Source organism: Excalfactoria chinensis, chromosome 14 (assembly GCF_039878825.1).
Source record: "Excalfactoria chinensis isolate bCotChi1 chromosome 14, bCotChi1.hap2, whole genome shotgun sequence".
Classification (NCBI taxonomy): Eukaryota; Metazoa; Chordata; class Aves; order Galliformes; family Phasianidae; genus Excalfactoria; species Excalfactoria chinensis.
The window spans coordinates 7,865,704-7,891,368 of NC_092838.1; the positions used below are offsets into that span (position 1 = coordinate 7,865,704).

Here is a 25,665-nt window from a genome sequence, read left to right on the forward strand (position 1 = left end):
ATTTACTGTCAAATTTGGTCAAATGAACTTCACTTCTTTTGCTGCAGTCAGGCCACTCTAACTACTATACCAAAGGAAACTATGACTTCCTCCTGACCCCAATTATCACATTCATTATTCATCAAAGTACACTTTTCATTTGCTTCCCTGGAGAACAGCAGAATATCACTATAAGGATCTTTCAGTACAACTTCACCCACTTAACATACAGAAGGTTTGTCGACAAGTAACAGCTACTCATTCCCCTGAGTAAGGTTCACATTAATAGGACTAGATGGTGAATCATGAGATGGCATTAAATCATGTCTCCTGCCTGTATAAATACATCATTTAAGCCCCATCCTAAACCAACAGTTTTAGTGCAGAAACCAACACAGCATACAACTTCAAAGTGAGACAGATAGTTAGGAGAAATAACCTATTGAAATCGCAAAACAATAAAGACCCTGCACATCTCTAAACATATCAAAAGGAACTGCAGTTCAGAACTGGCAAGCTTCATATTTTCTGGAACTAAACAAAATTTGAAGGCATTAGATGTAATGCAAGCTATAATTCAATTCAATTCAAGACACCAAGAAGAGATCTTAAGTACTGAAGTTTAGCCAAGAAATACAATCCAAGACAATTTGAAGCAAGCAGGATTTGGCTGAAACAGTACGACAACACAATTGGTAAGACGTTTGATTCCAAATCTAGATATCACAAAGTTAAAGCTCCTTCATATTTATTGCTACTCTATGTCTGAAGACAATTCAGTCTTATAGGTCCTAATGCAACTGTTTAAGGAGATGCTTGATCCCGTTTTCAGCCACAGGAGAGAACAAGGATAGAAAACCATAACACTACTGTACAAATGATAACAGCCCTCCATATCAACCACTTTTCAAGTGCTTAGTTTTCTTTCTGGTTAAGATTTTTTCATGTTAGAAAGGACTGAAGAATTACAGTCTTTATAAATATCACCTTCATTTAGGTTTTAATCAAACATCTTGAGTGCCTTTGGAATGTACCAACAAAGGACTAGTATAATTTTGAGCTGAGAAGAAGGAAGGCAAGAAGATTTTTTTTTTTTTTTAATTTATTATTATTATTTTAGCTGATTGTAGCAGACAACGAAGAGCAAGGGTTGAAGAACTGAGATTTGACCAATCCTCCTGCAGTACAATAAATGCGGATCAGACAAGGAAAAAATATTTCTTAAGCTCTCTGTGACCAACTTAGCTTTTCTCAAGTTTTTTCAACAGTGAAACTCCCAATTGGGAGAAATACAATGCATGATACCACTTTAAAAAAAATAAATAAATAAAAGAAAGCAAAACACTGGTGTGTTACTGAAAACATGGGTGTATTACTGAATGCTGCTAACAAATGAAAACAAGAAATGCAATATTCACCTACAAATCTTGATTTACACTGCTCAAACAAGAACTGCATGATTGCATTGCTCCCACAGATGTAACTTTGGCACACCTGGATTGCAAAGGCTATTACTAGATCATCTCTGCTGCATAGCTGCTTCCATAAGCTGTCAGATTTTAGGATGGTTAATGAATCAATCAAACGGGACTAGAGAATTCTTACAGAACTTACTTTCAAAGTTAACTTGTATTTACTGTGGTTGTTGTTTATCTGATGATAGGCCTCCTTCAGATTCTGCTCCCAAAAACGGTTCACGTAATCTAGTACTTCTGCATACAGTGGACATTAACCACCTTTGCTGTAGGCTATTGATCTATTTGGCTACTTGTAATACAAGAAAAATACCTTCCTCAATTGTTATTCTCTTTAGTTCAGATCTGATTAACTCTTTCAAACCATGCAGACAGTCCTCCATGGGACTAATTCCTGGTGAAGCCATGCAAACAAGCCATGCCAGTCACTACCACAGCTCAAACGCTACCTGCTGTAATCCATCTTCTTCAGTGAGTCTGAGGGAATACCACTTTCCCCTTGAGTTTCCATCAAAGCTCATTTGCAACTGCGAGTGGGCATAAGCTATTTGTATAATTTTAGTGCAAGTAAGTACTTAAAACAATTTGCAAGCAAAATATACAGAAATACAAGAGAAAAAACAAATAACCTGTGCAATGCATTAATTTTACATCCAAGCTGAGGACCTCTTCTTTAGTGAAAGTCAACAGACTGTGCTGATCTACCCCAGCAGAAGATCTGACCCTGTTTTTCTCTCCCATTAAAATTTATGTCAGCATTGCACATCGGAACAAAGCCCCTGAGCACTCAGCTGAAGACACCTGCACGGTTTCCTTGCTGTAGACAAACATATATGTTTATTTTAAAGAAAAGCTCCTTAGAGACATGCCCTACTGAACCATCTAGCAATAAACACTGTACAGGGGAGAAGCAGGAAAAAGTTGGTTTTTCCTCTCCCTGCTTTCCCCCCACAAGTTTCTGGCAGTATGACAAGGAGTATGACCTCATATTTCTCCTTTTAAACAAATAATTAAAAAAAACCAACTGGTTCCATTTTAAGTTTTCACTTGCCACTATTTATGGAATGAACAAGTCAAAATTGGAAAGATTCAAATCCTCGACTGATGTTTACATCTTTCACAATCGATGCACGTTAACAGGTGAGAGGCAGAAAGTGTCTCACTCAGCCCTAGCCAAAATCTTGAGACACTTTATATGTAATCATTAAGAGTTCATCAGTGGCTGCTTCAGTAACAAAATCACAGTTAATACACATTTCTAATTTTTATTTTACCATTCGCAATTCAGCAGCATTGCTTACATATAAAATACCTCACTGTGAGGCACATGGTGAAATCAGCCTAACCCATATATTATAAACTAGAAATTATTATTAGTTAAAAACTGCCTGAGACCATTGCGTATTATTGATGGAAAAGCATTTACTCTAAGAGAATAAAGGATTATTGTGCAAACACTAGACGACTAATTACATAATGTACCTTTACAAAATTACATAATATGGGTGCAGCTTGTTTCTCTGTGTTCTGTTTGAAAAATAGATTGTTTAATAACCCACCAAAGCTATCTGTAAACCAAGGAAACAATAGAGCAGATGTTGACTGTTGTCTTGTGCCTCACAGACATAATTAAACACAATGAAACACTCATGCACCCGGATAACAGAGGACAAACAAACACAAAAATGGCACTCTATAAACATAAACCTTCTCTACTGGGCGCCTGCCTTATATTAATCCTTGCCATTTAAACCAGCAATGAGAATGGAAAAGAAAATATTTATCCCTCTTCAGACCACACCAACTACAAAGAAATCCCCTCTGTGGTAGCTCTAACTTTTCTAAGACTGTTTCCCACATTGCTGACTTTCAGAGAGCCAAGAGAAAAACATCTCTTCTACTGTAGCGAAACTAAGACAGTGGAGTCACATTCCCTTTAAGCAAAAGCTACGTGAATCAAAGACTCTGAATGATCTAAATAGACTGAAAACACTGTGCCTGCTGTGTAACACGAGATCTCAAGATTCCCCTGGAAAGCTACTTTTCCTTTAACTGCAAAACACTATTCCCGTAATCATTTCCAACTTTTTTTCCCCATGCTCTTTGTGGAACAATACTGGAAAAACCAGTTGACATAAATATAAAAGTGATTAATTTCTAGGATAGCATCCCATCAACATTGCTTAAACACCAGCCCATACCAGAATTTTGAGAAGCTGTTGTTTGGATTTGTTTTTAAACATCCCCCTTAATCCATATATCTATCAACTCTCAGACATTTCTTCTTTAGTAATATCAATACCGAACCACTATTTGAAAATAATCATTATGCAAATAAATACAGAACTGAGTGCACATTTCTGCAGTAGCCATCAGGAAACAAAGTTTTGCAACAGAAGAACTTGAAAATTAATATTCTCTTATTCTCACTCATATTCGCACCAAAATAGCGTGGAAGCATGTATTTACTAATAAGACAAATTATCCCAATTTAAAATAAAACAAATGCTTCTGTTTTATTACATTTTTTTCCTTTGGATAACAGGTATAAAATTGCTTTGTTTACTACAAATGCATAATTTGTCTTCACATTTTACTTAGTTGTGTCTAAGAAAGAAGGCAATATAATGTGATCTGCATCTCCTTACGTTAATAAAACCATGCTAAACTCCACAGACAACACCATAAAGCATAAATACCAAATGGAAAACAAATGGAAGCATAATGCCACTGTGAAGCAAACCAATCAACCCTAAAACAGCTGAGATAGATCTCATCCAGTACTCATTCATTCATCCTTTATAGAAAAGAAATGAAAATATTCCTGAGTGAATCAGATTAAACAAACAAACAAAAAACCCTCAGCAGCTCTGGAAGACTGTAAAGCTCTAAATTCTTTTGATTTATGAAGGCAGCATCTACTGCACTGAGCAAAACAACTCAGCATGCCGGGACCCTTTTCCCTGAAATTCCTTTATTAACACAACCTGGCTCTGCCAGTGAACAAAAGCAGTGGTGCGGTGTGTATAAATCATTAATACTATGCTGTGCAATGGCTGAGTTTCCTGTGTGAGTTGGAAAGCCTTCCTGCACAACAGGGATTTTGGGCTTGGAATTGGCTGCTATGAAATGTACTTCATCATTCTTTGCGTTTGACGCTTCCCAATAGCTTTCTACTTTTCCTTTCACTTTTCTCCCCCAAGCCCAGCAACTGCAATAGAAATTTATTGGATTTCATGTCTGCAAAGAAAGGAAGAGAAGAAAGAAAGAAAGAAAGAAAGAAAGAAGAAAAGAAACCAGGCCAACCCATTTAAAAACAGGCTGTGTTCAAATAAAATCTACTGCTAATGAACAAAATCTGAATGTTTTACATGTTTAATTTCCTGGAAAGGAAACAACTGAAGATGTGGTTAGCCTTAAAAAAATAAAATAATTAAAAATACCATCAACTACCACTGAAAAGACCACAAGAACTCCCTAAAGAAGGTATTTTCCAGCAGAACACTTGAGCAGCCAGAAAAAATGGCGATGTCTCCTCGAGTTAACCTGATCAGCGCTTTTACTTCGGGTGGACCAAAAGCCTTTCCAAGAAACAACAGGTAATTGAGTGCATGTGGGGAAAACCTGGTGTTCTGAGTGGAGATGGAGAAGATGGCAGCAACAGGAGGAAATAAAAAGCAAAAAACCCAACAACATCAAAATCTATCACCACCAAAAAGCAACCAACTCTTGGAACTATAATTGCAGGACTGAATTTGGAGCGGTTACTCATCTAGCCTGCAAAGCACATATGAGATAAGAAAAAAGTTGAATGTTTTTTTTTCTAACTTTATTTGATGGAAATAAAATAGCAAGCTGTCTGTATACAACACTCTGCACTAAAATATTCCCTGTAGGGTCACTCGTAGAAAAATCCAAGAGAAAAATGACAAAAATCACAAAGAGAGCAATGCTGAAAAAGCAGTCTCACAGCACACGCTCCCCATCAGAAAGAAATGAGGCACATTATAAAGGTAACTGAGGATACAATCAGTCTTGTGGCTAGGCCAGAGCACAATTCCCTATATATCAAGCATTAGCACCACAGAGAAACAAGTTTAATGCCATCTAAACGGTCAATATTTAAGACACTGGGAACGCAGTTTTGCAAATCCAAATGTGCTAAAGTCAGAACAGGGAAACATTCCAGAATGCCATTTTGCACTTCTGCTGCTATCCAGCAGACTAAAGATTACAAGAGTAAGCCTGCAATGCATGCAGAAGTCCCTCTGCATTACACAATAATGACATTCTGAACGGAAATAAATGAAGCCCCTGCAGTGCTATTCTGTCAGCTTTTGAAAGTAAATAACTTAGCTTCTGACAAGAGAGACATTTTTTTCCTCCTCCTGCCATAGAGCATTAATTGAACTATGCAGCCACCGAACATCCCAGAGAGAACGACTAATACATGACAATGAAAAAAGCTTAAGAAAGAATGGGACACCCATGGAATACATGGGCTGACTGACTTCTTTTCACCCCAACATTTTCTCCCCAGCTTCTGCTTTAACAAGACCACAATCTCTGGTAAACTTTGACCAGTTTTTTCATTGTCTTCCTCCGTAACTCTTACTGAAACATTTCAAATGAGTATTTTAAATTCACACCATCTCACGAAAGACAGAATCATTATGAAAATGAACATTTTATGACTTATTCCCAATCCCTATTTTAAAGAGAAGAAACTTCCATGCCCATAGTTAATTCCTATAACTAGGTAATTTAAAGAACTCTTACTTGCCACTGTAGAGAAAACTGAAAATAGCTATTAAAGAACAGGTGATCAGAAGCAAAACCAAAGCAGCAGCCTTCCACACTACATAGTAGTAATAAATGTTACTGTAATTCAATAGCAGGTTGAGGAAATGCATATTGTAACTATAAGCATTAACACACCTCATATAAAACACATGAGATACTGTTAAATTCATGTAATTATAAAGCAAAATATATTCAGGACATTACAGATGGGAAGACCAACAATTTTTAGAATATTTTGATACAAAAGGTCAAAAGTTAAATTTAATAATGACCTAAGATGGAAGCACTTGCATTCTTATTCATGAGAAACAGTTATCACGTTCAGATGCTGTTGTGAAGCAGCACAGACTCTCCTTCCATATCAGGAAGAGGCAGAGGGAGAATCAGTGAACAAAAAATAATTCACTGAACGCTTTAGTTCTTACTACAGTGTCTAATTTTGATTCTGAGTGTGCTCAACACAACAAGAAAGAGCAGGATCAAAACACAGCGAGATCTCTCCACAGCTGGAGCCTGCTATAGTGCAAAAGACCAAAGGCCCAGCTACAACTAGGCAGGGCACTAGACATTAGCTATGCTATTTTCCCTAATTAAATTCACTGGGCTGCAGCACTGATGGAGCAGGAAGGGAAGCAAGATGTAACATGAGCCAATGGTGCTGCACCGGGCAACTCAGGGGGAAAGGAGCAACGCCAGCAGAATGACAGGAGTTCCTCTGGAGAGCCCTTGTACCACACATCACACTTTAGAACTGATAAATCCATCACACACACACCTTTAAAAGGCAGAAAAGCTTGAAGGATTCTTGGAGGGTGTTGACTTCTCCTTTCCACTAGCATTACTATAACCCTATAAAGCAAGGCTATCAATTCCAGTGCCACAAGTTACCACTTCCTGTCTTTTATGCCAACTACTGAAGACATCAAAACTATTTTGAACAGAATGAATATTAACACGATGGCAGCATTCATTTACAGGATCCAGAAATTTAAACATAGGAAAAGAACACCAAAAAGCTTCATAGTATTGCATAGCTATGCATCCACCAATTGTTATGAGAAAAGCCCCATTTAGACAACCAATACAACAGCACTTGCCCGAAATGAAACACCGACGCACTTTCTTTCCCCCCCACCTTGGAAAATAAACACGAGACACACATTCAGCTGCTAGCAACAAACGTGACCACTTACGAGCAGCTGACAGAACACACAGCCCAGCCACCGCTCCGCAGCCCGATCCAAGAGCCCCGCTCCACAGCAGGGAGGGCAACCAGAACTATTCACCTGCCTCTGCCACGTGGGAGCTCCTTCCCAACTGCTCTTGCAGACGTATTCAAAAGCAGCAAGCAACCTCCTCAGCCGGTGTCTTTTGTCCTCTAGTTTTTAAAGAGGTGGGTACTTAACTAAAGCACTTCCTCTGGCTGTAGTGAGGAGAGTGACCTTGTGTGACAATACCCAAACTAGCTTTTGTTCAGAATGAGAACACAGCACTTGCTCTCAGACACTTCTCATTAGCCTCTGGGAAACAAGGGAACGGCTCTTGTGAGACTGAAGATCTGAAAACATTGAGATCTCTTGGATCAGAGAAGCCTCCCCGCACGCATGCCAGCTTACAAATTGGCCGGTAAAACCCAAACGATCTTATTTAATCTAATTAAGACAAGCAGCACATCAAGACAATCTGACTCCTGAATTAACAGTGCTTCGAGATGCCACAGTTCCTCTCTCATCTTTTGAAGCCTGTTTCATTCAAACACTGGCATTCCCAAAGAATGCCACAGTGCCCCCTTAGGTGCAGACGCATCCACGTGAGGTTGTTCCTAGCACAGTAATACCTTTCGTTGCTGTTGTTTTAACAGACTATCATTTATCTGACAAAGTACAGATTTTTACCCTATGCATATGAATAAATAAGCACGACGTTTCTCTTGGGGCAGCACACTGGTTAAATGAATCAGAAAGCCCTGAAAAGATTGCCTACCCCCAGCCCATCAGCTACTGGACAATTATTCAAGGCCCAGCTGTAAGGAAAAACAGATGGTGAGTGAGCATTAGTAATGTGGACTTCTTTTCACTCATGCAGTCATAAGCAGAGGTTGTATGTTCTCACATGAAACAGCAGACTGAGGGAAAAAAATGTGCAATGGCTCCAATTTGGAAGCTAACATGCCTTAAATTTTTCACAAACTTAAGACAGATTAACAGAATTTACAGGAGAGATCCAGTAAGCAAATAATATTAAGTGAACTAGATGAAGAAAAGCAGTATATGCACAATATATTTGAACAGTGACATCAGCAACCATCCGTTGCTGCATGCAACGAATGTAGCTGGTCCTTTAAAGGCTCACTAAAGTACAGCATGCCAAAGATGCACGCACAGAACCGTAACTGCAATGGTGGCATTCAGCAGCTGATGTGCCCGTCTCTGTAAAAATGGCAAACTGTATCCAGAGATCGTTCATCCATTTTAATTCTTGATGCAATTTTAGCACAAAGATAATCTGTTCTAATCCTTTTGCCATTATTGACACTATTGACTACATCAATTGAAAAATGCTATCAAATAAATCAACATTGAATTAAGCCATGAAGAAAGAATGTGATAAGAAGTCCTTCAGATTCCTATAAATCATCAGATCCAGAAGCATGACATGAGTAACTGAGTGGGGAATTCAGCTTTTCTCTGTAGTCGTAATGCTTAAGGCCCAAATAAAATTACACTAATTTACCATGTAAGCGCTAATGGAATAAACTGGGGTAGAGATGGAGACTTTGTTGGGCTTCGTTTTGTTTTCATGGTGGATTTTTTTCATCATTGATATGAGAGCTGTACCGTGAACCACTTTCTTGTTAAAGACAGAAAAGGTTGATATTGAAGTTTCAGTTCAATTGTTTTCGATCTATGAACGTCCACTATGAGCAATTGCTCCATTTAAAAGGAATTACCCTTTGTACAAACCGCTTCACTATTTAAAATAAACCACATGTATCATCATTAAGCAGAAAAAAAAATTACCATTTTTAAAATAACGACAGCCGCACTGCACACTGATATGGAACACTGTGTGATGTTTGGAAAAACACACGTTATTGGTCCTTTATCCAGAAAACACCAGCTGAATAACCCTATTCCCTGGTAAACATGTGCCATAGGGATATATGAGTTAACTCAACTACACCTCCATTAATATACCCTAAATCTCAATTTACAGGCAAAGTTTTGCTGCGAAAATTCCTTTGCGCTACCATTTGATATAAGCTTGAGATCAGTGCAAGAATTCCTTTCGCTGGTGTGTCTCATTAAGGAGGAGATGAGAAAACGGATCAATTTAGCAGCTGCTAACGCTGTACAATATTATAAAATTATAGGGTACACCACAAATCTGAGCTCCTTTTCACTGCGCCTTTAAATATTAGCACTGGGTAAAATGCTAAGCCAAATGCACCTATACTTTCCCCAGTTGTCCCTGCCTTTAAAATGACAAGAAAAACAACCAAATTCTATTCTCATCCTGTTCACTGCTGCCACTGACACAGTCATTTGAGTCTGAAATAACTGAAACTCTTAAGGTTTCTGAAGTTGGGACTTTAAGATGCTTCTTGGTTATTTCAGACAATTTTAAGTAGCTTAACCAAGTCAGAAACATCCTTCAGGTTTTATTGGCTTTTTCAAATGAATATTTTATTGGCAGTTAACTCGGAATGAGAACTAGGCCTCGATACTTCATTTATTTTCAACTTCATTATCAACAGTTAAGCTTCGAATGTCTTGAGTGAACTGCACAAACTGCTCTTAAAAATAAATATCGGTTCAGACATCTCTTAAAACATTATGCAGAGATGTAATCTGGAAGATATCAGGGCAAACACAGTTTTTAACACCAGACAAAGTAATAAAGCACTTCTGTGGGTACACTGTGGGGAAGAGTTTATTCGTTATATTAAAGAGTCTGCCACAGTGATGTTAGTTCTGCAAATAAATAATGGCCAACATTAAACAGATACCAACACATTTGTTTGTTTCCCCCCTCTCAAATGATTAATGCATGTCTCCAAAACACAGCCATCCTTGTGGCAACAGACATATGTACTGTGAGGACTGGTGTGCCCATCTTGATTTAAGGATGTAACACCTCAGTCTTGCACAAAAGATGCATCTCCAATTACAAAACTTCAATAGACCAGAACACTAACAAATTTTGCAGATCCACTCAAAAACTGAATCTATGAGAAATCATATTTTCTAAATAGACACTAGAGGTTAACTACAGGGATCCCTGCTGAAGTAAAGATGCCTGACTTCATTTCAACTGAGGTGCAAGCGAGCAGTTGTATCTGAAGTGTAATTTGGGGATAAAAAATATATTTGACTGAATGGGTTTCACAGAAGGTCTGTATAGCACTGCTGATGGAGCCCACAGGTAGAGGGGAATCACTGATTATGAAGTTGCCAGAGAAAGCTTTCAGGGCACCAGTAGTTAAGATCAATAGATAACTTCATAGCAGTTAGAAAAAACACTCTCACTGAAATAGTTACATGTTCACTATACGTAGAAAATGTATAGTGATATTTTTGTTTTGAGCAGGAGGGGGTAAAAATAGATTGTCATGGTAAAAGTTTTTTAATGTTTTTACAAAAATATGGAACACTTTTTATCCTTACCTCTTTAAAACTAGATCTATGTAAGATCTTACATTCAGGTAAAGTAACCTCTAGTTCTGATGAAATACTTCATCAAATACATAAAATAACTATGAAATACATTAAATAATAAATCACATCTGAGTTAAGATGATAATTATGTGACTTTCTAGGAACCCAGGAGAAGTGAATGCCATCAGCTATCAAAAGGAGCAACAAGCACAGCATTTTGATCCTGGCACAATTATCAGCAGGAGTTCAGGTGAATTTCTAACACGTCTAATTGTGATTAGTCCAGGCTGAATGTTTCTGAACTGACAATGGGATTATGCAGACAAGAAAGCCAGCACTTTAATAAAAAAATTACTTTCAGCGTAGCAGTTAATCCACTTAAAGAGTTAAAAATTATCGCGTAGATAGAGCACTTTGTAAAAGTGCATTAGCAATCACTTCTCATCTTTCTCTCAAATGGAATGGATGGAATTGAATTCACTATTTTAGAGGAATCATTATGGTTGCACAGTTTCTTAAACCTTAAAGCAGTACCACACCAGAGACATGTTTGCATAATGATACTGCAATAGCTCACACAGGAAGATTATTACAGCACCCAACCTCATCGTTGGGTTATCTCATATCAGCTCCTTGTGTGGCCATGTTGACCTCTCACCTTCGTTCACGTTTTTCCTTTCAAAAGCCGCATCAAACATTCCAACAACGTTCACAATGCTGTTTGGCAAACTCAGAGCAACAATCCCAGCAAAATACAGGAGCCCATTCTGTATGCAACCAGTAAGCACGAGTCCCGCTGCACCATTAAAGCTGATCTATGTCATTTCCAAAATGTATCCAGAACACAGATCAAATGAACTTCACATTTAAAATAAATAAATAAATAAAAACGCAAGTATTCAGTACATTACATTCTATATATCTCCTGTAAATTTAATTGCGGACATACCCCTCTCCCACATATATGGATATATGCAATAACCTTTTATTATAATCACCAAGGAGCACGTCAGAAATGGTTTATACTGCTCTACTGAAGAAAAAAAAAGAGCTAAAAAAGGGTTCATACCCCCAAATACTTGAGTTCTGTTCTATCAACAGTATCAGAAAGCACAGATGGCAGAAGAACAAAAGCTTTACATCAATTTCAATTAATCCGTAGGAAAAAAAGACATACCATAAAGAAATGTAAAAAACAAACAAACAAAAAAAGTCTTCTGGGCATTTGTAAATACAGAAATAAAGTTAGAGACTGCCTCACAGAACTCAACATGCATACAAACTACTGTAATGGAAGTTGGAAGGGCTCACAGGCATTTCTTGCAGTGAGAAAAAAATATCTGTTTTCCTCAAGTTTCAACAGAAAGTAACAGAAAAAAAAAAAACCCACCCCAAACAAACAACCACCAGGATTCATCATTTTTGCTTGAAAACATATCTGTGCTGACTCTCCACACCTACCAGATGACTCCCTTTAACCGAGTCTGCCGTTGTGGAGAAGCAGCATACAATGAGGATCCCAAACTCCTAGTTTAAATAATAATGTGGTATTATGACATCAAATAAATAGCGGGGTAACAGAGAGCTGTTAACAACTGGTAAGCAACTGGGGGAGGGGGAGGGGTGAGAATACTTTAAAAAAACAAAACCAAAATTGATATCAAATGAATTGAAAAATGGAATCTCTTATAAATCTTTAAGAAATTGGTATCCTTTTTCTGATTTCAAAACATGTTTCTGAACCCATTCCGGTACACTTGGTGACAGAAGTATTTTAATTCTGCACAGACACAGCTTTCTGTATTTTATTTTAATAACCAAAATCAGCTTGATTTCAATCAGCAGCATGTTTCAACGCAGACTTAAAATTTCTGGCTTCAAAGAAGGCTTAAACAAAATTGCCATCGGGCACATTTACATTAGAAGTATAATTTATGCCTGCAAGTGAAAAAAAAAAGAGCAGTCCTTTATGGCTGAAACTCTGCTACAGTATCCACGAGAAATGCAGTCGGAGCACCGTGTTAAAAGCCTACAAACAGCATCAACAAGGACATTGCAAAAAATAATAATAATAAAGATATGCAGAGGCTTGAGTCTCTATTAAAACATTTTCTGCTCCCTTTCCCCATTCCTAAGTGCAAGCACGACATTCACTCCACACAGTGGGAGACATTTATACAGTCGATCCACACAAAAAATAGCTTCCCGATTACAAATCCCCCGAACGATGCTGACAAAGCAGGCACTATAGGAAAAGAAAGTTGAGCAAACTTACCTGCTGTAAGTACATAAAAGTCAAGGCACAGGAGAGCTGGGGACACATGCCCACATTCGGCAGTGCCACGCAGGTTGCACCCGTAAGGGGATGCTGCATGGTGTTGCTCTGAAGTCTACGTAGAACAAGTGAGGGGGCTTGCATGCAAGCACGTTTGCCCTATCTTGTCACTACAGTTTTTTTTCCTTCTGATTATTTAAGTAAGGAAACAGTCTTTCTTCACTGCCTTTCTCTCCCCCAGCGCTAGATCCCTACATTCATTTGTCAGCTAAGGCAACTTGGTAGATTTAAACTACGGATTTTTAACAGAGAGCAAAAAAAGAAGACACAGCCTGCAGCCTATTGATGAGCAAATGGAACTTCCTCAATGACAGAGAGCTGAAGCTTGTCTCACAACAGTAGCTGCTGACTAGTAGAGAGCGAGATTGACTCGGGGAGGCTCGGTCGGCTGGTGCTGATGCTGCACAGCTTCTCATTTGTCAAATGGGTCCTAGGGCAGGGTCTTTACCACTCACCAAAATTCAAATACTGCATTTTAAAAATCCCCGGAGAGGATAGGGAAGGAGAGAAAGTGAACACGCTGCATCGCAGGCAGCCATGAGATCTGGGCAATTAATGTCACTGCCCAGCTGGGACCAGGCGCCTGTTAGGATTCCACGCGCACACAAACACACTCGCACACATTTTTTCTCCCAGGACCCACACCTGACAGAAAAAGGGCTTTCCCCTTCCAAGAACAGAAGTGAGAGGCACAAAACGGGAAAGGGAGAGAACCTTGGCTCGTCAAGAGGATTCCAGCAAATATACAGTACAATCAGTAAACGAGCTCCTTTTTAAATACCCGTTAATTTCATATCTACTTGTCATTTACCACCTCGTTTCCTAGAGAAACCTATGGAAGCGTTACAGAGAAAGCAAACTATCGGTGTAACCACTGCAGCAGAATCACTGGGAATGAACAAAATGCTGTGGCACGTTGTCTCCCACCGAGGGGGAGGGGAGGGGGCAGCAGGCGTGGATAAAGACTGTATCTTAAAACTGGTCTAAACCCCATCTCATCTACAATTACAAATTTATTTGACAGCCAGTCAATCTATTACAAAGGACAGCCCCATTGGGCTACACGGAAAAATTACACTTGCAACTTTCAGAATTTAATGTTTACTTTTTACTTTGAGAGCAATACCTCAAATTAGTATTCTGCTCTTGCAGGATTCCCCCCCTTCGCCCCCCCCACCTTTATTTTATGGAGTAATAATTATTCATTAGTAGATCTAGTTAGTCTTCATGTAATAAAGTAGGATGTGACCTGCAAATCAAATAATTTATATTACAACTTGTCCTTGAAGTCCCACATTACAAAGTCTCTTTTTTTCCCTCCTAGATACAAGTCGAGTAAAACAGAAAATACAACTATGTTTAATTAGAATTGTAACAAATGAATGAAATATTAATTCTGCAGGAAAAAAAAAGGTCAAACCTCAAAGCAAAAACTCGAAGTTTTGAAGGAGTTCTTTTTAAAAAAGACTCTGCAGAAGCTGTTAAAATTACCTGTTACAGGAGATTTAACTCCCACAAAGCACATCTTACACCAACACTTTCAAATTAACAGCATCCAATAAATAACCCACGTAACATCGCAGCCTTTCTCAAACACAGCGCGGCTGGCTCGGATTTGAAAACGACCCATAGAAACAAGTGAAAGCCCCCACTTAACTGGAAACAGACACAAAACATTGCACTGAAACTCAGGCGCTGCATTAAGAAAACAGATTTGTTCATTTTACATGTGTGCACACATACCTGCACCCACACAAGCTTCAGAGACTGATTTAGATCCACTCAGTCTTCTTCACGCAAAACCAAAGCTTTTCCAGCAGAATTAGGTATTCTCTTTTCTCAAAAAGCAGTCAGTGCAACAAAAATAATATACTTAAAACTCAGCAATTAATCCTGAAACAACAGATGCACTAACTTAAAACAAAGGGACTGTTTTAGCTTAAGAAACATCCATACTTGGCAGTTTATCACAGACTGATCTACCAGAGCAGCCCTGATATAGAACAGCACAAATTACTTTATCACACACACAAAAAAAAAGGAAAGCACACCACAGAGAGGAAGACAAAGCAAGAAGGAGAAATGAACTCTCTCTGTGCCCTTTCTCCTTTTTTCATTCCTACTCTCTGCCTTAAGCAGTCTCCTGTTCTGACAGGAGTATGTCATGCTTTCCTTCATTCTTTTTCTTTTTTTTTTCCCCAGCACAGAAAGCCTGTTATTCTGCAAATGCCCTTAGCTGATGGAGTTTTTCCCTTCAGCTCATCTTCATATGAAACACCATAAATAATACATGGTACTTTAATAAGACCATATCAGAATGTTTAATGAAAAACAAATACGTTATGTAAGGAGGCAGATAACCAACTCATTCCACATTATATCAGAATCAAAGGAAACATGCTTCCCAGCCAGTTTGGAACCACATAAATCTATCCAATTTCCCAAAGTGAACTTCTGGAACAGCGTGATGGTGGAGCAACATTTCTTCTGTCTACTACACTCTCTCACAGTGAAGAGGACATCTATAAAACAGATGAAACTCTCAAAAGCGGTGCGTTGAACACTTACTTCAAAGTAATCTAGCAAATGTCACTTCCCTAAGTCGTTTCCCTGTTTGTATATGCTCCTCTACCAAATCCAACACAGATCAGAACCACATTTGACATCATAGCAACATATACGCTAAGCACCACCACAAGCTTGCCAAAAGTACCATGACTGACCATACACCACTTGCATTTTTAGCCCCATGCTCAGTGACAGGATCACCATCACTACCCTATAACTTTACAGAGCAGCACAAGTGCCACCAGTATCTCATCTGTACATTATCCATTCTTCCCTTATTCTATAAAAGGCATGTTTGCCAAGTCTTCCCTACCCCTTACATCTCCCAGTTGCTTTGATGGGGTTCTGTTACAATCAAACCAAATTCTGTACCTTAACTGTATTTTAGCCCTCACTGGTAGATGGGGTATCAATAAACAACAACCACAAACCTTTTTACCAAGTAGAAGGAGGTTACCAGCTGAAACAATCCACATCAGCCTGCTGGCATCATCAGAACCCAGCAAACACAGCAGAGCTCACAGGTACAATTCCCACTGCCTGCATCCAGCTAATGCTCAAAAGCTAATTGTGTTTGTGTTTTTAAGATTGATCAACAGCACCAGCATCGTATTAAAGTAGTTCTGAAGCAAAACAAAAAGGAGCAACAGCATTTCTCACACACCTGGAGTACAAATAGAAACACATTGTTTATTAGCAAATGCATCAAAAAAGTGCATCATTTCCATTCACCAGCTCCATTTGTTCTCATTTGGTAGCCAACCTCCATTTCTCCAAATCTCCACTACAAATATTAAACCTAAAATTTAACCATTAGAGAAACCAGAGCAGACTGCCTCATCAGCCAAACCTCCGGTATCAATAGAGAGATCTGAAGGAGGTCACCTGTGAGACCACACATCATTTGCACTTTGGTCTGCTCTCAGCAGTAGCTCATACTAACCAGTGTATGCATATAGGAATGGATACAGGATTATAAGGAGCATACGCCTCCAGACTTCAAGCATTTAAAAGAAAATATCTCAGTGGCACAGTGCATTATCCACGTGATGAATATCTTTGTATTCTCCGCTTTATAAAATGGCTGATGTGGTATAAAAATGATTCTGGCAAGTGGTTCAGAAGCTAAGAATAGTGCAGTCCTTTCTCTAAACACTCCTTTTCTAACACCGCATGAAAAATGGTCCCCACGACTTGAGAGCAGGAAAGGAAACACATGAGCTTAAAAATAAAACGCTTCATTAATATATTTTGACAAATTATTAACAACCATTAATAGCTTTGTCTTCCTTTTTCCACACGCTATTCTGCTTCCTTATGTGGTTTTCTTCTAAGAAACTATAGGGAAATATCATTGGCATTACAACTATTTTTATTTTTCAAAAAGGCTAAATCAGAGATTTCCATCTCTTCTTTTCAATTAATGGCTGACAGCTCACACTTCAGTGTTATTATCTTGTCACAAAAAGCTCCAGTTCTATTTTAAGGTTTTTGTTCACATTACTCTCAACCAGGTCTGCACAAGGATCAAGACACTGCAGAGGCTCTCATTTACCTCAGGCAAATAGAAATCACTAATTTTCTGTTTCTGTTAAGCGCTTTGTTACGTCCACTGACTTTGCCAGTATTTCATACTCCATACCTACAAAGCCTATTGCACAGTTAACCTTTTCAGCACCACCTGATACTCATTTCTTTAGCATTTAGTGCAGTCTGTATGGATTATTCATAACAGAAAGCCAAGAGCCATTAGCAATGCCAACATCTTCAAGTGTGGAAGGAAAAGAAATGAAGTAACAAAATGAATCAAAGGAAGTAATGTGTAGCCCTTAAAGAGTTAGAGACTTCCAAACAGGGGAAGCACGTTCCTTGACAGCCTCCTCCTGGCCGACGGCTTTTCCCCAGAAACAGGGGCAAAGAGGAGGGCAGGAAAAAGGCTGGAGAGGAGACAGCTCTAATACCTGAACCTGACTTCATTTCGTGCGAGTTTACACCAGCGCGACACTTGTAGGTCCAGCGGATTTAGCCGGCTATGGCAGCGCACGCTGCAGGTCAGCAGCGCAGCCCCGCTCCGCTATACCAGCACCTCCACCTAGCGGGGACGCCGCTCATACCAGCCTGCCCGGCCGGCTGCTCGCACTAAGACAGCTCTGCTCGCCTTCTCGTGCTGCAACCGAACTCACCCAGCGGTCCGCATAGTAAATAACCGTTTTGCTACTTTTTGCGTCATTAGGAGGCTTGTGTCTCAAAAACAGATGTCGCTGCCAAGCCACAACTGGGCGCTGAAGGGACAGGGGAGGCTCTGAAGGACCGCACATTACTTTGGGATTGCTGTTGCACTGCTCTCTCCCATCTAAACGTTCATAGGCACTTTTTGGGCTACAGCTGGCATAAGCACTCTATTGCCAGACAACCTGACAGTGTTCTGCAGGGGCAGAAGCTTTTGGGAAGCACTTCGCACCCAAAGCATCAGCAGCACCTGCACAGAGGGACTGTGTGGGCAGAGCAAGGATCACAGAAGCCCTGCCTAAGAAGGCTTCAGGTGACATGCTATTACAATGTCGGGGGAGAAAAAAAAAAAAGCTTTATCTGAACTTTTCTCCATGGCACAGACTCCAAAAGCAGGGAAAGACAAACAGATGGGATCAAGAAGGTGAAGAGAAATCAGGGCAGCAAAATATTTTCAGTCTCACTTTGTCCAGCATAAAGGTAGCTGGAACACATCACCGTTCTGCTTTCAGATGCACGAGCTGCTCTCACTCACCATATGCTCCAGTCACAACAGGAAATACACTCTTCCAAACAGACATATAGTGAGGTTCCTTAAAAGACAGTATCGCAACAGATCCACTTTGGTCCACATGTCCAACTAGAATAGTTGTACTTTTGATGAATTTCACTATCTGAATGTTAGCAAGGAGACATCAGAATCACAGGTAGCATTGCCATATAATATTCTTCTCAAAATTCCAGACGAAAACATGTAACAGTGCAACCCTTATTAATAAAGCAATTTTCTCAAGTCAGATTTAATGTAATATACCAACTTCAGTACTATTATTCAGAGAAAGCGTAGTAGAACTTGCTAAGTAGCTTAAGCCCTAAGGATGTAGGATGGGAAATTTATAAACCACCCAGGGAAAAAAACAAGTCTTCACCTTGAGCTGGAGTTATGAAGCCTACTTGGGCCTGCTGTCACTGCAGACTTGGTTAAAGATCACATAGGAAAGGGGAAGTGAACAGTAGAGACATACTGTATTCCACTCAGATTTGTTTCTGTATAAAAATTGTTTCCTTTGTTTTATATTGACTTATACATACCATGATTTCCATTTTGTTCACACTGAGTACACTTATACCAAGCTGAAATATCAAACAAATTCCCTAATAAATATTGCTTAATGGATTTGTGCATAAATATAAATACATATTTACATATATATACACAAATTCATTAGTATATATATACACATATGCATAATTGCACTGCTTTTACTCCTTCTTTAGCACCATTGCAAACAAACTGCTGTTTTTGCACATCAGGAAAAAACATTAACATGGACCAAGGAATAAGTGACAGGAGCATGTGAATTGTGAGCTTGTTTTCATACCGTGGTAATGAAAAGAGGAAGAAATATCAAAAGTGACTATAAGTATACATAGCAGGGCAACGTAAACACATCTTGTTTAATAGTTCTTCATGAGATTATTAGTCTCTTAAAAACATTAACTGAATGTTTCATCTCAGAAGGAGAATAAATGATGGATTAATTATGCTATTTTGTAAAGGTGGTATCGTTTCTTGCTAGGAATTAAATTAACTGGACATCAGCACCGTTTCCTTCTACAATGAAATCACTTCTTTATTATTCTGTCTACGACTGGGTATCATAGTATCATCATAGTATCATAGTATTGTGCAAGTTGGAAGGGACCTTAGAGATCATCGAGTCCAACTCCCGGGATTCGAACCCTCTGTGTAGCAGAGCGGCACTTCTACCCCCTGCTCCACAGGAGGGGATTCGAACCCGGGCCCCCTGGTGTTGCAAACGGGAATTCTACCGCTGCGCCACCGGAGGCACACAGAATGTATCTCTCATACATTCTGCCTGAATCTAAATCCACCAGACTTAGTCCACAATTTGAGAGCTCATTTTCATGTACAACAGCTAAATATTAACGTGCTCATGTATCAAACCAACAAATCCTCCATTAACTACAGCTGAGTCTTTAAGTCTTGATTTCCACATGCTACCACTTACAGCCTACCAACCGCTCACAAGTATGTGATCCCTCCATTGCAAAGTATAACACCTCCACAGCTCCTTAGGGGAATTCAGTTATCTCTACCAGCAAGCCTCAAAATGCTCCTCAGCATTTAGACACTACCACTTAAGATGGACTAAGTCAGTTTCAGATTTAGTTCAATGGCTCTTCAAAATCTAGACTCTCCTTCTGATTACTTCTTGTGACTTTTCAATCTGACTTTCAATTAAAAGATCTTAAAATTCTCATAGCCAAGTCTGAAGAGTTCCAGTTAAATACTCGCCTCCATCCAAAGGGAGATGGATGCAGCTCAGGAAAACTGAAATAGAATCTGCTGTAGCCTTGAGCTTCAGCTGATGCAGAGCTCTTTCCAGGCTGTCCAAAGTAGCCGGATACACACTCTCCAAACGACCATTCCAGCAGAAAGATGTGAGCTGTCATGACACTACCCCATTGCCAAAAGCCAGAACAGACCTTTATGGAGCTGAACACCTTGGGCTCTGTGTCACCCTTGCACAACGACACGTTTTGTCACACAGGCTGCTTTACATATAAAACTGATACAAAGCCCACTGTGTGAGCCTTCCTGCTGAGCCCTTGAGATAGCAATGTAAGTACTGCGTAAGGAAGCTCATTTTTTATATTGAGTCAATATTTTGCCCCCTTTTATCCAGTTTATTCTACCCACTGGTTTCAAAGCAAGCGGTCACTTTTCTCCTAACAGTTATTTTCTTTTGACAATGCTAAATTAAGTCTCTCTTGTTATAGTGGCCTCTTCTGCTTGCAGTTCTTACACCTTATTTATTTATTGATGGGAAACTCGCACTGATACTGCTGAATTCTTTTCTTTTTTTCTTCTTCTGTTGCTTCTTGTCACTACGAGCACTTTTGCTTTCTGCATTAAGTTCAAATCTATCATCCTCAGTTTCCAAGGATTTGGACCATTCAACATCTGGCATAAAAATCTGTTCCTGCTCATCACTTATAACCTGATTTATTACCTGAAACTCCTCAAGACCTCTGTCAATATTCTTTCTATACTTATAATCAGATTCCCCTACATGGAAACATTACTATTACTAGGACAGGTAGCTAATTAAAGCTAACATGGGCAACACTGTGACTTCCCCTCAGTAGGGCCAACAGAGCACATGCAGGTTTCCATAGACGTTTTGGAGGCAGCAAACTTGCGATCTTCTCCAAAACACATTCTGCTACAGGAGAACAAGGCAGAACAAGCGTACATCAAACTAACAACGAATACTGTATTTACATGAAGGGATGGCACAGCATTGATGATGTATTTTGAAGTGGTCATCCAAAGCAATACAAAGCCAAGACTCCAGAAGTAATGGCTCTTTACTATGATACGCACCACTTGCATACATCAAAAAGTATCATCCTGCATATGTCTTGTACTTCAAGATGGAGGTAAAGGTACTTAAAGATTAACTGCATTAAAGTAGTCATATTATTAACATTGGATTCTCACATACTGCCTTCTCCTTACAACTAAACATAGAGTTAAATTTTTCTGATGCTAGCAGGAATTTGTGTCAGTTCTGATCTGCAGGGACTGGTACTTCAAGTGCCTCCCTTAAAACAATGCAAACCCTTTGTCACCTCACCAAGCATCACAGGAACCACTTGCAAGCAGGGCAGCTCTGCTGCAGGATGGCCAGCTGTGAATTTCACTCAGGTACTGACTTGCCATCAGATGCTTTGTGTGATCTCAGTCAAAGTAAACCAGGTAACGTACACACAACCAATCACAAGTGCTCGGTGCCATGCACACACACCTCAGTGTGTGCACCACCACCTCCCTGCCTGAGGCAAGTTCAGCCCTTAGAATGCAAAACATCCTGCACTATACTCAGTTGTATGAGATGTAGTTTAAGTATTTGGCCTTGCATTTTTACTACAAATCAATACTATTGGCACCAAAGCTGCATTCCTTGGTTCTGGTAAGGAACACTGCTGAGCTGTGAGAATCATACATAGCAATAGGAAGGTAGAAATACCTAATACTTGAGCTGTCTCCACTGAAAAACATAATAGTTAAGAACAAGACCAGATGCAAGTAATCACAATTAACCCCCAGATACTTCAACTTCAGTGTCTCATAGATAAAACAAAAAGGCAAAAACACAAAAGCAAGGCAGACTAAAATCAACAGCTAGACTACAAACACAAGCAAGAAAAGAATCTGTAGCAGCATCCCATGCTCTGTTATGAGACAAGCTCACCAAAATTAGAAGTCTGAACTTTCAGTACATGCAGTACTGGGCTCTCAACCCAAAACACCTGCAGTGCTGCACATGGAGTTAGTCAAGTTGACTACTTGACATTGATAGAAATGAGATCAGCTCCCTTGTGATATTCAGCATGCAGACCAGCACGAAGACACACTAAGATGTAAATCTTGATTATTATTATTATTTTTTTAAGGCATGTTGGTGTCAACAAAAGTGAATTTTGACATAAATCTATTTCTTGTTCCTTTGTTTCCTCCATCTCTGAGTCATAAGTTTTCCTGAAGCAAGATAACTGACTCACAACTAATTACAGCCATATTTTTGTTACAGATTTGGTGCTTGTTCTCAGATTTCAAAAATATTATAATTGAGAAGCAACCTTATTTGATATCAACAGATAGGGGCTGTGGATACTCATATCAGTAATCCAGTTGTTAAAGGAACCCCATGAACCACATGTAGCGCTGCAGGATTGGTGCCAGAAGCCTATTAAACTGTTTTGTTGAAACTATTTCAAGAAAAAACATCCTTGGAATTCTTAGATTGAAACATGAAAATACCTCGAACATTTCTTTTCAAACAAGTGTGAAACGCAGCTCAACCAAATATAGTGCAGTTCTAATTTGCTAGACAATCAGGACTTATGGAATGATAAATAAAGTATTCAGTAATGTGCTCTTGGTGCAACTGAATGAAGCATCTGGATTAAACTGGGAGCTACAGGAGAACCTAATATCATTTTAAACACGTTCATGAACTTTAAAATGATGCTGTCATCAAATTATTCCTATTCTAGTCATACAACAGCACTATATATTTTAGGTCTTTCATGGCAAAACAAAAGCTTTACAGAAGCAAAATCAAGTAGCTGCATGCTTTCATGCTGGATTTATTAGATCACATTTTCCCCGGCTCTATATTTCTCTCAATTTCAAATCTACTTTTGTCATTTTAGCTTTACGTTGTGGTGCATTTGTTTTGTTATGTATTAACTGATAAGCATCCTGAATTCACGCAGAAGTGCTTACAGCTGAGAAAACGTAACCTCACACAATCATCATACTAAACAAAAACAAGAAACATGCTATGAAAACTCCGTTTCATACTATTTCAACAGAAGTATCTTTATACACCTTTAATGCTTACCTGAATTAACTGTACTATAGAGCAGCCAGATAGCAAAAAGGAACTTCCCCACAGTACAACATACACCGACTTTGATAAAATGTTTTGGTGCTTTACCTGTATAAATACACCGAAATGTTCCACTCACCCCAATTCTTGCTCTATCACTCTGTCAACTATTCTAAGTCTAACCATCTAATCTTTCTCATGTTAACTTTTTCTAATTTGCTCCAGAGCAGCCAAACATATCAAACATTCAAAATGTCACAGAATAAACAGCTCCAGCTCAGGTCTTCCCTCCTGCTATGCAGATCTGTGCACCCATTTAATGAAACCAACTTTTTACAGGTGCATTTGTTAATATGGTAGAAATGCACACAGTTAAGCATAATTTTAATTTCTGCTTAGGTAAATTAGGCAAAAAAGAGAAAAATAACTAAATAAACAACATCTATCTGCAAAACTGCCCTGACACTTAACAAGTTGTTCTGCTCACGGGGAAAAAGCTTCATAAGGCAAAGGACAGGGTAGTAAGGACACAAGGAATCACGCAACCTTGAGTCACAGTGATTTCAGTACTCAAAACATGCAGCTGTATTCCTCTTACCAGCATATACAGAACTGCTAAGCCTCAATTTAAAGAGCCGTCCCAATTCTATGTTTTGCAAGGTGGTAAATTACACGCTTAAAACATTCTAGTGAAACAGAGCTCAGTTTTTTGATTGATATGCCAAATTGTGACAATTGATTGGATCAATAAAATAAACAGCAAAAGAAATATATTACTATCTGTTATACATATAAGTCTAAATATGCTTGTATATCGATTCACCTGCCTTTTATTCAGGCATACAGAGATTAGTCTTCAATGCGAAAGAAGCAACAGAATGAAAACAAAAAGTCTGAAGCTCCTTAAAACTTCTGATATCAAATCATTCCAGCACACACCAGTCACTGCAGTTTGTTGATTCATTTTTTAATAGTGAACTGCATCTCAGGAATCTCCTTTCCTTGAAACAAAAAGATACATCTTCAGATTTGTTATATGCTAATTACACGTCACATATTTTAATACCTTGCTAGCTGTAGGAAAGTTACCTCACTGGCTTTTACAGTAAAGGCAAAATTCTTTGCTTGAGAAATCACCCACGTATAAAACCAACAACACAAATGCTGACAATCAGTCTGACATCCAATCTGTTTCCAACCTACAGCCACAGAAATAGAGTACTGCAAGTTCTAAAAAAAGGACCGCTAACATTTTCCCCTGGTTTCAAGTACTTTTAAACTTTTTCTGTGACTCAGAAGTTTTGCTTCTTCTGGATTCATCCTTCCTCCAACTTATTAGCACGTATAATTAAAATGTAGGGACGAAAAATGTTTGCATCGGGGTTTTCAAAGAACTAGGAACAGATTATTACTGAAACTGAAGGCACTGAGAAATCTGAAGTTTTCTAAAAGCTCATCTTCAATAGCTCTAACTGTAACGTGGCTACACTGCTGACACAAATTGATCTACATGAGTTACGTCTGGATTTCCTAGTAGCCTGAAATGAAAACAGCTTGACATGTAAAACCTCTCAGATGAGAAGAATGGAAAACAAAGTGAACAAAAAACCATTTAAACGATACTGGTGGAATTCAGGAGCAAAACCATAAAACATCAATACATACAATAATACAGAAGCTTACACCAAGCTTTCAAGAGGTCATAAGCAATATAAAAGAGTTTCAAAGAAGGTGGGATTGATGTAGCTAATAGAAAAGGTTGCAGCTGAAGAAGCAGTCTGTACAGCGTTAGGTAGGCTAGAAGTCATGAAGGACTGCTGGATTTGAACCTATGCTAAATTAACTCCAAGTGGAGCAGTTTGTTGTTTCCATGCCTGCACTGTGCTTTAATGTAACCAGACTAGTCCAATGTATCAGCATCTCTGGTCTCGTCTGGTCTGTGACTCTCTTGGATAGGCTTTCTTTGGAGCTGAAAACTGAAAAGAATGGTGAAAGGGCATTTTCTGGCCCACACGGTGACCTTAGAGATCTGGTAATGGTCTGTGAACCAGCAGCTCTAGCTAGATGGCTGTAATCGTGTCCTTTTGTTCCAGAAATACACCTTGGTGAGGAGACAGTGAATCTCTTTGTTCAGTTCAACTGAAATGCAAATCAAGACTGCTCTGAACCATCTCATCCACACCTCTTCAAAT

The 25,665-nt window shown here is 39.0% G+C and overlaps 1 protein-coding gene across 47 annotated transcripts in view; it reads right to left on the bottom strand.

Annotated features, from left to right (window-relative positions):
• The window catches only part of RBFOX1 (RNA binding fox-1 homolog 1), a 584,605-nt gene that overhangs the window by 208,358 nt on the left and 350,582 nt on the right, over positions 1 to 25,665 (bottom strand). For 2 of the 47 annotated variants that reach the window (XM_072349271.1, XM_072349262.1), the window contains exon 1: positions 13,191 to 14,052. The exons of 36 other annotated variants lie outside the window; for them this stretch is intronic. In XM_072349271.1, coding sequence (XP_072205372.1) covers positions 13,191 to 13,334 — 144 coding nt within the window. In that variant the 5' untranslated portion in view covers positions 13,335 to 14,052. Of the gene's footprint in view, positions 1 to 13,190; positions 14,054 to 14,993; positions 15,182 to 25,665 lie in introns of those variants that run through there. 9 more of the 47 variants (XM_072349268.1, XM_072349249.1, XM_072349272.1 and 6 more) reach the window with 8 other exon arrangements.